Source organism: Ammospiza nelsoni, chromosome 1, assembly GCF_027579445.1.
Source record: "Ammospiza nelsoni isolate bAmmNel1 chromosome 1, bAmmNel1.pri, whole genome shotgun sequence".
Taxonomy (NCBI): Eukaryota; Metazoa; Chordata; class Aves; order Passeriformes; family Passerellidae; genus Ammospiza; species Ammospiza nelsoni.
Window position 1 is genome coordinate 89469479 of NC_080633.1, and position 12294 is coordinate 89481772.

At 40.9% G+C, this 12294-nt stretch overlaps 1 protein-coding gene across 12 annotated transcripts in view; it reads left to right on the plus strand.

The window, feature by feature from the left end:
• Positions 1-12294, plus strand: part of LOC132082512 (poly(rC)-binding protein 3-like) — a 496107-nt gene that overhangs the window by 439772 nt on the left and 44041 nt on the right. For all 12 annotated transcript variants that reach the window (XM_059487243.1, XM_059486931.1, XM_059487391.1 and 9 more), the window contains 3 exons: positions 8213-8236; positions 8332-8364; positions 11106-11222. In XM_059487243.1, the coding sequence (XP_059343226.1) occupies positions 8213-8236; positions 8332-8364; positions 11106-11222 (174 nt within the window). The remainder of the gene's footprint in view (positions 1-8212; positions 8237-8331; positions 8365-11105; positions 11223-12294) is intronic.

Consider the following 12294-nt stretch of genomic DNA (forward strand, 5'->3'; position numbering starts at 1 on the left):
GGAGACTCAGCATTAAAGTTTAATTTTAGATGTGGATAGTGAAGAGACTGTGGCAGTAGAAAGGTCTTAAATCTCAGGAAAGCAGCTTAATGGAGATTTACAAGCCAGGTCTATGAGGTGGAACAGGAGAGAATGTTTAAATGGGCCAGCCTAGAAAGGGCAGCAGGTCACAAATCCAGTATGAGATCCACCTCCATCTCATAGTGGCGGTGCAAGAATCTCTGCTTCCTGCTTCCTCCCTCCAGTACAAACCTGCAGGAGAAATAATGCACTGTTTTCAAAGGTGCTGTGTGAACGTGTGCATTGATGAAATCATATTGGGTGCAGTGAAGTCTGCAAGAAGCCAGAGTAGAATATAGTAATGTATTGAGCCTGAGGAATCTTTTAGAGAAAGAGAATGGAGTTTCAGCAATAAAAACCAAAATGGATTAATGAAGTCAGATGGTTAGGAAGAACAAGGAAATAATTTACAGGTGGGATGAAGGAGTGAAGGGAAAACTGGCAGGAAAGTAGGACTCTTGCCAAATACTGAGAGGTGTAAATTGGAGAGGTGAGGCAATTAACTGGAGAAGGTAATTTAGAAGATACATGTTCAGTGACAGAGGGAAATCTGGAAAGCATAAAAGGCTAAAAAGCATCAGATGTGTCAGTGTCTAGAGAGTGGCACATTTGGGATATGCTACGTTGGATAGGAAAGCTATTTCAGCAAAAGTGTGTGCAATTTTGGATGTATGGTATTGGTGCATCACGGGGCAAGGAGAAGGTAATTACCTTGCTGTTCTTCTGGCAGAATCACACCTGCAGTTCTGTGCTCAGCAGCAGGTGCCACGTGCGTGAGTGATGGTGAAGACTGACAGAGGGGGAATTCACAGAAAAATAACAAAAGTTTTAGGAGACTGAGGAGACTATGCCTAGCTTTCTTCAAACAGTCTCATAAATACATATTATAAATACAAATATTATGATATTTTGAATGCCACAAGTGCTTGTGGCTGGAAATAATGATATAAAATACTACTTTGAAAATAAATCTAATAAGGGAATCCCAAGAAAAAAATCTGGTATAGACACTTTTGTTATGTTCTATACGTCTCCTATGCAAATTTTAAACATGTCCAGTAACGAGTAGCACATGTATTATTAGATTGTATTATCTGCATTGATGGAGGAAAGATATGATGACTGAGTGGAGCTTTTCTTTCCCTGATACCATTTGCTCAATGATGCATTTCTCATTCAGCAGCAGTGAATTAGAAAAGATGTATCTGCAGTCAAATGTTTGGGTTTGGACAAAACCCTATGAGTGCCTTAGTACTTACAGCGTAATTTTAAATTCCCTCAGGAACTCAAGGTATCTAAGTTTGAAATTATTTCAGCAGGATCAGTGAGGGACTTGTGGCACTGGAAGCACTGGTTACAGTGACCTACATCCAGTTTCAGTGGTGGCTTTCAGACATGTTGGTAATTACTTTGTGATGCTACATACAGAATTTTTACAAGAAAAAGAAAATTTAGACTCATAAAGTAATGGCTTACACTTAACAGCTCAAATACAGAATAAAATCATTAGGAAAAACTGCCTTTTTCATTAGTTCAGATAATACCATTTAGCATCAGGGATTTCTATTAGTGGCCACTTTTTTGGTGCCTGCTTAATTGCCTCCCTGAAAGACCGTAAAGCAAGTACAGAAATTAATTTTCCCCATCTTAAAGGTAATGACCTTCCTTTTCCATTTTTTATTTTTTACTTATTGAAATACAGAATGCAACAAAGTAACTTTAAGAATCACCTTGTCAGTAATACAATCTGAGCCGTAAAATGCCAATCAAACCAATGTTTGTTCTGTTCTTTCCAGTTTCCACAAACACTGTCAGGGTATTATGAGGATTGACTGTCCTGCCTATTGCTATTATAGTTCCTGTTTTGTTTGCTTGCATTGCTGTGATACCTGAGAGCCCTAGTCATGGAACAAAGCTCTGCATGGAGATGCACCACACAGGATGGACCTCTTCTCAGTGTTTTTGTAGGAGCAGCCAAGATACTCTCAATAGCCTCAAAAATCAAAAATCAGCAGAAAGGGAGAGTTCCCCCAGCCCCTGGACACTCTCTACTCCCAAAACCAATCTCCATAGCTGAGTGTTCCCACTTCTACCAAACAAAATCTCCTCATCAGTGCGTGACTAATGAACTAAGCTTGCAGAAGGTACACGCCCTACTCAGTGCTGCTGCTTCAGCATCACAGGTGCAGGGACAAGCACAGGGACAGAACTGAGTTTTGGGTTGGTTTTAGCAGGGAAAGCTGGGAGCTTAGGTGTGAAACTGAATGTAAGATGGCTACCCATCTGCTGTCAAAAAGCAAAGGAAAAATGCCCATTGGCACAGATGCCCAAAAAAATGTTAGATGTACTTGCAGAAGATACATAATACTGGAATCTCCATCAGAAAAACCATAATTTTCAGATTTCCTCATACACTACCATATTTGTTAGCAAAAGATCTGCCTCAGTAAGGAAGGCCTGGGACCGCCAATGCCTTTCTAATTTAGGGCTGTGGGCATCAGACATTGACTACTGAAGCATCACCTAGGAACATGAGATCTCCCATGGCAGTGAGGCTAATCCCACGTAATCCCAGAACACAAATCAGATTCTCAGTTTACCCAAGGTGGCCTTTTTTTTCTCTGAGGCTGACAGATTTCTCTGAGGCTGTCATGTTCCCAAAAACTGATTTTTCTTCCAGTCTTTGAAAAATGCAGATGCCCCACATGCTCCACGCAAGCGCATTGCTCAGAACAGCTTTGTGGAACATGATCTTGGGGTCTTCCAGGCAAGCATATTCATGAGCATAGGTGACTGTTGGCAACTCCGTCCTCAGGTTAAGGTGAGGAGAGAGAGAGTTATGTTATGCCTCCTTATGGATGGGAGGAAGACAACTGGTCAGGGTTTAGAAAACTTTATCAGCACAGCTGTTGTGTGCTGTTGCCAGGACCCCTCCTTGTCCCATGACGGGTGTTTCCCCACCATGGAAGGCTGTATTCCTTTCCTTTCAAAGCTCTTTTGTTTGTAGACTCCAGCCCTACTGGTTCCACCTAGTCCTTGCTTTATAGTAAGCAGGTTAGCACGTGCAATCAGAGCATTGCCTGAAGGAATTTCAGGCTTTAGGATGGAGCCTGTGCTTTGTTGAATGTTTTGAGGTGAAAGCATATATTCCTATATTATTTCTTAAATGTATTTTCCTTCTAGACATGGCTTTATCTCAGGGATCCTATGAAGTTTTTGTTCCATTTCCCCCATAGCACTGATAATAAAAGCTGCATGATAATAGAGCAAGACCTGTGTGTTTCTATGGTCCCACAACAGCTACCTGTTTTTGTTTTGATTTTCCAGGACTCAGTAATTATTAAACCAACCTCACACTCAGAAAAAGTAATGGAATTTCACACTTTATGTTTACAGATCAAAGGTTAATCTTTAAACCAAGGTTTGTTGTCATTTGTTAAGCCTCTTGTTTTCTTAATATGACTGATTTCTTTCTCTTGCTATTCAAAGGACACACAAGATAATTGATTAGGAAATAGGTTTCTTCTACAACTAGTTTTATATCTTTGTTTAGTCATTCTTACCATCAAGAGCCCTGCAAAAGCCTTGACTCACAGGAATTTTTGCTGCCCCTTTTGTGCTGCCCTGTCTTCACCACAGATGATGCACAATCTGCAGAAATAGCTTCTTAGCTATAAATAGAGCACTTCCCAAGTGTTCATTAAGAACAAAATTCATCACATTCTTGTGAATAAGGTATGCAAATAATATTATATGCTACATTTCACCGTGAAAGAAGCCATCCCCTGTTTTTACCATTGCTTTTCCTCAAGTCATCTGCAATGAATTGGCTGATTGGTTATCAATATACTTTACTGATGCTAGGCAGTCTCCCAGGGTTTGTTGGTGAGGTCCAGCTCTTGTTTTATCTACTTGATTAGAAATTTCCTACTTAAGAAAATCATAATGACCACTCTGTCCCCCAGGCTTGAGAATTATCTTCAAGTTACCTGAAATCAGCATCTGGATTTCAAAATATCCTCCATTATCTCTCCCTGGACTGCAGTGAGGGTTGGTTGCCTGACTTACACTGAACTCCAAACTTGTAATGAGCCAATGTAGGTGACAGACATCTTATGCACTTAACTACAGCACATTTGATGTCTGGCAGATCTGGAAACATTTTCTGAAGAAGGTAAAGCCATTAAAGTAACCTTGGTTAGAAATAATGCTAAAACTTGAGGGTCATAAAAATGGTGTTAGGTATCTCATTTAGCAGTAAACTTATTTCATGGTGATATGAGAAACTGTATGAAACAAATACTGGACTGTATAAAGAAACATTAAAGGTTTGTTGAAGTAGCTTTGGTAGTTTGAAGAATGAGGTGAAAAGAGTCTCTTGATTTAACGTGTGGCTGTAATGGATTTCTCATCATAGTTTAAGACATGATCTGTTGTCACCAGTACTTTCTAGGGGCTTTCCTAGAAAAAGCTAAGGCCCCAGAAAAGTTTGAAGTGACCCATTTAAAACCATTCTGTTGTTTTGGGTTTTTTCCCAGTAATTTGTATAAAGCAAAACTCTGTAAAAATTCTGAAATATCCGTGTAAAGTTTGTGCTTCTCTCTGCCCCTGTGATCTTACCTCACATGGCCAAGCAGAATACCATCTCCCAGAGTAGAGGGAGAGGTGGCATTGGCTTGGATGTTTTGTAACTGGTTTATAAAATAAGCTCTAAAGTCACCCTTTGATGAGGGGGAGATTTGAAATAGTCCATATGATTACAGTGCCATTTGCTGGCATGTTCCAAGGAACTGGTCACCAGTCTTAGTGAAACATTTTTTTCTCAGTGGTATACACACAGTTCTTCCACTCATCTCTTTGGTAGCTTGTGCTCTTTGTTAATAAATAACAAGGTAATGCTTGGTCATGTAGAATCCTGTCCCCACTGAAATGCAAAGAAAAACTCACAGAGAATTCAGTGAAACAATCAGCTTGAGAATCTTTTTATTCTATGCTCTCCTTTGCTTGTTTAAATACTCCTAATTTCTGTGTTAGAAATGGACCATCTTTTTTACCAATGCTACAAACAGTACATGGCTTTTCTGTTCATAAACGAAAGTATGTTCTCCTGTTTCCAAGGAAGATATTTTTGCATTTATTTCCCATAACCCATCCATTCGTTTCTGAAAGAACAGCATCTTTCATTAAGACTCAAGATGATCAAATGGATTGGGACAAATTTGTATTTATTTTATACTGACAGAGCCTTGGAGGTTCAAGACTAGGCCTACCTATTCTAATGAAACTTCAGATATACAAAACCTGAAGTTGTACCATGGACTGAAATATAGTTGCTTGCCCATAGCAACTGAAACAGAATACTCTCACCCCTAGCAAAAGGTCCTTCTAAGAATTTGTTTTGTGGAAGTAATTATTTCTGAAAGCTAGAACTGAGAAGAATGGAAGTAGTTTTTAAGATAAAACTGCCAGACGTGCTAAGTGATCAGATAGGAACTACTGGACATGGGAGATTCCCAAGCCTTGTCATCACTGAGAGCCTTGCTCCCTGTAGTGCCCTTTCAGCAATTACTGTGAGATTGACAGTTACAATGAAAATGTAAAAAACAGTAAGATCTTAAAAATCTGGGGGGATGGGTGTCCCAGATTTGTGTCACTGCTGGCAAAAAAGCTGTATCTCATTTGGGAACCTACACATCATGCTGGTATGGCTGTCTCAGCCACAGGAAGAGGGGTGACCTAAACCTGCATATTAAGAGAATATTACAATAATTTTGTTACAAAATAGAAAACTGCAGTGAGCCCTTTCGTGCCCATTCTCACAGAGCTGCTTCTCTACATTGTATGTACAGAGGTGCAGATATCTCATAGTCCCAAATGGACACAAGCAGCTTTGCCAAAAGCACTCACACAGCTGTGTCAAGTGTAAAGGTCTACTCAACACTGGCCAGAAGAACTGTAGATTTGTAAAGCACATACCACTGGAGGATTTGCACTCCTCTCTGGACAGTATCTGTTCTCAGGTCAGTGTGTACAAGAGTGCAGAATGCCATCTTGAAAGAGCAGTTGGAAGAGAAATAAAAAAGGGAAATGAGATACAGGAAAAGCACAGTTTGAAAATAAACCTGGGAAGGGGCCTCACAGGATTGAGGAACTTTGTGGCTATTAAGGCACTGACTTCACTGGGAATAAGGCTGTGACTGAAGAATAACAGACCAATGAATGTTGGAAGGGACCCACAAAAGTCTTCAGTCTCACCTCCTGAATCAAGCAGATTGCATTGGACCAGATTACACAGGGCCTTGCCCAGGCTGGATTCTGACACTTTTAAGGATGGTGATTCTCTGGGTGCCTCTTTCAATGTCCAGCCATCGCCATGGTAATTTTTTTTTCCTCACATTGAGTAGGAATTTGATATTGTAGCTTGCTTTCTTTATTGTACACTACAGTAAGACTTCCCTGTCAAGTCTTTTCTTCTTAAGAACAAATGTAGTTCTCTCATCTCTCCTCATGTGTCCTGTGCTCTGGTCCCCTGACCAGCTTGGTGGCCCTGCATTGAATTCACCTCAGTGTGTCCTTGTCTGTCTTATACTAGGAGCCCAAAAGAGGCCACAACCCTGCAGGCATGCTCTCACAGACAGGATGACAAAGAGCCATTTGCCCCAGCCTGCTGGCTGCCCTCCTGCTAATACAGTCCAGCCTTTGATTAAGCAGGGTGCACTCAAATTCATTTAGGTTGAAGTTTTGAGTTAGGACCATTAGGACTTTTTCTGCAAAGTCAGTTTTAAGGTAGGAAGATTTTGTCCAGCTTGTCCTGCTGCATGGGCTTTTTCCATCACAGACATGGGGCTTTTCTTCTGACTTCATTCTACTCCCTGGGCTTTCTCCCAGCCCAGTTTTCCAGCCTGTCCAGCAGTGTATTGACTGTTCTCCTCAGTCAGGTGTTGTGTGCAGACTTGCAGAGAGCATAAAGGAACGGTGTGCCAGAGTTCCTTGAAGTAGGTAACTTTGTCTCACTGGAAAGTCTTCATGTCTGGTGTGCAGGATGTGATGAGTTGCAAGCACAAACAGCTTCGTGTTTTGAGCTTATAAACAACTGGCAAAAATAACTCAAGGTCACTGCAGGTAGTTCTTTCCTGCAGAGTGAAGTCAGTACCACTTTATCATGAGTCCATCACTGGATAGAGTGTTGGAGGACAAAAATTTCAAAAATTCTACACTTTGGACTGTGTTCCAGGATGGATCACACTGAAGTGTGTGGGCTGGGTGGGGGGAAGTGCTGTATCATACATCTGAGACAGCTCAGCCATCTGAGGCAGTCTTTAACTGTAGAATTAGTTTTCACAAGCTTAGTATAGAAGAGGAGTTTATTTTCCTTTAGCTGGTCTCTCCATCACATGATTTCCAGTCTGATGTCGCAGATGCATGATTTGTGTAACATGTCCAGACTATTCATTTTGGTGTTAATAGTTTCATTTTTGCTATCTGTTGGTTTTATTCACCAAGATTTTAACCCTTGGGATGTTGCCAGAACTGCCACATTGTTCCCCTACTGTATGTTCACAGCCTCACTTCTCAGTAGTTTCTTTCCTTTGGTGGAAGATTGTAGGAGGCCAGTAGCAATTCCCAAATCCTTAAAAAGTGATTAGCAATTATTGTTCTCTAAGTGCTTAATAGGGAGATTAAGACAGGCCACCAGGTGTTTACACAATAACACTTGGTAGCGTGGAAATTCAGGTCTCACTGTTACAAGGCATAAAGAGGGTAAATACCTGCCCTTGGAGAAACCAGCAATTATTTTGATGCTTGTATTACACCTCATTTTCTCCACTAGCTTGTGCAGTTCTGTTATTTCTTAACTTTTCATTCCCTGGTAGGGATTTGTCTGTGTTTATAGTAGACAGATGGATCTGTAACCATGAGATTGGTTTCTGTTAAAAGTGTTTTCTTGCACGATCACTTGGCTGCAAAGCTGCATTTTTAGTCCATCCCTTTGTATCTAACATGGCATATTTGTATACAGCAACAATGGAAGGGAGCTATGCTTCACACTGAAGGTTTGAAATAAATGATAGTGAAATAGCTTAGGAACAGCACAAATGCTCTTCTGTAACAAATCGTATCATTCACGGTGTCTCTTTTTTTTCTGTTGCAGGAGGTTGGAAGCATTATCGGAAAGGTCAGAAAATAACTTTATATTCATGTCAAACTATTGTATATCATTTCTCTTTTCTTAACCCAGCCTAACGGGGTTTTTTTATGCTTCTTTAACAGAAAGGTGAGACAGTGAAGAAGATGAGGGAGGAGGTAAGACAAGCTTTGATGTCTTCACTTGCTTCCTTTCCAGCTCAGAAACAGTGAGTTCAGCATGTGCAGACCGATGCTGCCATCAAGTGGGCTGATCGTTCAACATCCCTGTTCTTTGCAAGCACTGGGGTATAAATATGCTGGCCTAAATTAAACATTGTTGTTAATGTAACCTCCTTATCACTGCAGCAGTCTGGAGTCTTTCATTCCCCTAGCGATGTGCCTGCTGCTGCCTTATCTCAGAACAGCTCACAGCATGGTTCTGTGCATCAGACCCACTGTATCTTTCATTAGCATATCAACATCAGTCTTGCACATGGCTTGGCCTCCTGGTAGAGTTTCCAAAAATCTGAAACCCAGTGTTAGACTGACACACATCAAGTTTGAGGGTAGATACAAGCTTCAGCAGAGCTGGAGCCAGACGTGTATAAGCCAGAGCATCTCTCAGCCATGTCTTGGCAAAGCCTTAGCTTTTCCTCATTTGCAGCTGTGAGTAGGATGTGGGCAGAGTAGACCTGCACACCTGCCATTCCAATCCTTTGAAAAGGCTAAAGACAAATAGAATTTAAACAGGGCACTGCATAAATCTCAGCCTCCCCAATGTCTGCAGGCTTCTTTCCCTGCCACAGAGCAAGCTGTGCTATCTTCAGAGGAGTGTGCTCAGGTGGAAGCTGCAGACCCACACTGGTCCGGCAAGGCAGCACATCCTACCTGGAGATCCATGTCATTTTTCTGCTTTGAAGCCACCACTAAAAGTATAAGTCAGAAGAGAAATCCTACTGTTTTAAACTTTAGGAGTGCAGTGTATAGAGGATGCCTCAAGGAAAGTCAGTTTGGCTCTAGTAAAGCTGCAGTACATTACTGTGTCAGCTGCTTTGTTGTTTTCTATTCTGATAGAAGGTCTGTGGCAGGGAAATGTCAAAGTATTTTAGTAAAGAAAATGGCAGACATCCATCTTTAAATATACACAATATGGATTTCATTGTCAGGCTGACTGAGTTCTGAGCTCCTTTTTTGATGACATGTTTTCACCCATATTTTCACATGTTTGGTAAGACTTAAAGAAAAAAATATAAGAAAAAATTTTTGCAGTGTACTAGGTGAACTTAATTAAACACATTTTAGTGTAATTATTAATTATGATCATGAGCATATATCTTTGTATATAAATTGTATGCACAGAAGGGAAGCCATCATTGGACAGTGCTCCTGACTTCTGAGTAAAACATCTTAGAGAATACCTATGATGCTTGGTCTGTCTTTCAAGATAAATATCAAATGTTCTTCCAGTCTTGCACCCCTGCTGTCATGGATCCGTGGTCAGAAGACACTTTATTGTTTTCGGGTTTTTTTAATAATGGAATTGTATGCATCTTTGTATCAGCACAGGACTAAGAGGCTGTATCTCCACATGATGAAAACTTGGTCACTCTTTAAATTATTACCTTTTTCAGTACTTCTTTTAAAGCAAAATGCAACGTTTATTTTGACTTCCCTGGCAGATGTGGCAGCGTGCACGCCATCTTTATGGTGTGAAATGTAGCTCTGTCTTTGGGGAAATGTCAGAGAAAATTCTGTCATTGAGGAAATGTCAGAGACAACTTCAGGGCTACAGAAAAGTACAGAACTCTCAGTTCTGTGCCCAGGTCTGTGGCAGGAAAATTTCTCTATCAGTAGTGTTGAGCCTTGGTTTTTTCCATGCTGTGTGGGGGTGCTGCTATGTGGGGAAGCACAGTCTCTTGCAGTAGAGCAGCAGCATGGGGTGGGTAAGGGCTGGACACAGCACATCAGCAGCTGAGAGGTGACCCTGCAGGCAAAGGGCCAAACTAACCCAGCTTGTCTCACACTGGCTTCAGGCCCTGATCCCCAAGAAGGTCAGTGCCTGTGGATGAGTTGAGGCTCCAGAGTCTTGTTAGGCTGCATTCACACATTTCCAGGACTGAAATCTCAGAGAATGCATAGGGTGGCTCTTATGTGAAGCTGATTTGATCATTACTACACTAAAGATCCTCTTCAATATATATTAAATATGTATATAAATTTCTAAATATATAAAACCCCCTGGTAGAGACATTTTCTCTGCACTACCACAGTGACATAGAGAACCGAGTATACTTGAGAGCAGCCTGACTTCTCTAAGTCACTTCTGGTTTTCTGACTCCATCCAACAGGCTCCTTGCCCTATGGACACAGTACTGTTGGTGTTTCCTGTCCTACCACTAGTCCTTTAAAGGGATGCTTAGTGCATATTGCCTGGCTGCCTTCACATGAGGCACATCTGCAAGGAGCAAGGCCCCAGCAGAGAGGCAGAGAAGCCAAGCCTCACCTTTGGGGCTCCAAACCAGAGAGGTTCATCACTCCTGGGAAGTGCTGGTGCTCCCTGGAGACAACCACCTTCTCTTAAATTCTGCAGCTCCAGTCCTACTTAAGGTTAATCCTGAAGGAAAGAAGGAAAAAGGCTTGATTATGCAATTATTTGCAACTTTGAGTTACAGAGGTGCTATTTGCATGCTGCAAAGAAGGCTACAGAAGTATTTACCCAGACAGAATCCGGCTTCCTGCAGTTACATGAATTTTTGGAATGTGATCAGGTTATGCTGAAATTATATGATGTTGGGTCTGCAGTTGCAAGGGAGGGAATTAGATGCCTCAAGGTATTCCTTCTCAAACTATATTCCTAATCCTACTTTGTTTGCTCCCTGGGAAGTATAACTTTGAAAAATATTTGTTCCTTTTGACAGAGTGGTGCTCGAATCAATATTTCAGAAGGCACTTGTCCAGAGAGAATTGTGACAATAACAGGCCCAACAGATGCAATTTTTAAAGCTTTTTCTATGATTGCACTAAAATTTGAAGAGGTAAGCAAATAATTTTTTTTTCTCTCTTCAAGCTGAAATGCAAACACTGTTTGAATTTTCTCATGTTTGCTTTAATGTTAAATAGGATTTGTTTAATGTTCTATTTAATAGCGATGAAAGTGGTTATATTTTTATAAATGCTTTTGGCAGCAATGCTGAAGAAAAATAATGGGTAAATTTACAAGATGTTTGATCATTTCTTTTGCTTTTTGGAGGCTTCAGGGAAAAGCAATTGCTTCTAGTAATGTGTGCTAATGGTAGGAAAAATGTCTTGGAAAAATTCTCTTCCCACTGTGGGTTTGATTTGAAAAGAATAATTGCCTAACTTTTAACTCTGTTTGTATGAATCCAGTTGGTATTGATGTAAATGTTATATATGTCAAAATGAATATATAACTCATTTAACTAGAATTTTTTTTTTTTAAACAAGCTATATGATTACCAATTACTACATTTAAGGCTTGTCCTTTAAAACCAATTAAAGGCACTCAGAGTAAGTAATGCAGGAGTTCAATTCACTCTGTGTGAATGTAAGTGTTCTGTGCAGATCTGTATCTAAATTGCTGAGATTTCCTTCAGTTTCATGGACCAGCTACAATTAGATATGGTCACCATTTTAAAAGAGAACCTCGCAGAAAAGGCAGCAGAGTACAGAACATGAACCCTGGTCACTCTGGAGAGGATTTAACTCCCTCTACTTTTGAAAACCATATGTCTAGTCCAGGCAGCTCTCCTGTCCTCTCTGGAGAGGCAGATGCCCCTGCAGGAAGCAGTTCCCCTTCTCCTAATGGAGGAGCTTGCCGACAGGTAGACTGAGTCACCTGCAGCTGAAGCAAAGGGCGGGGTCTCTCCAGGATGGATTGAACCAGAGGGATGTCAATCCCTTTCTTAAGAGTTCTCATTTCTCCAAGTCAGCAAGGTTAGTCTCCACATCTCCCCATAGCACAGGGAGATGGTGGAATTGATGAGAATTGTCAACATGTGCCTTTATTTACACATGGCAAATGTTCCAATTTAGAGCAACACAACTAGAAGAGAGCTCATAAGTCACCAGATGCAGTTATCTTCTAGA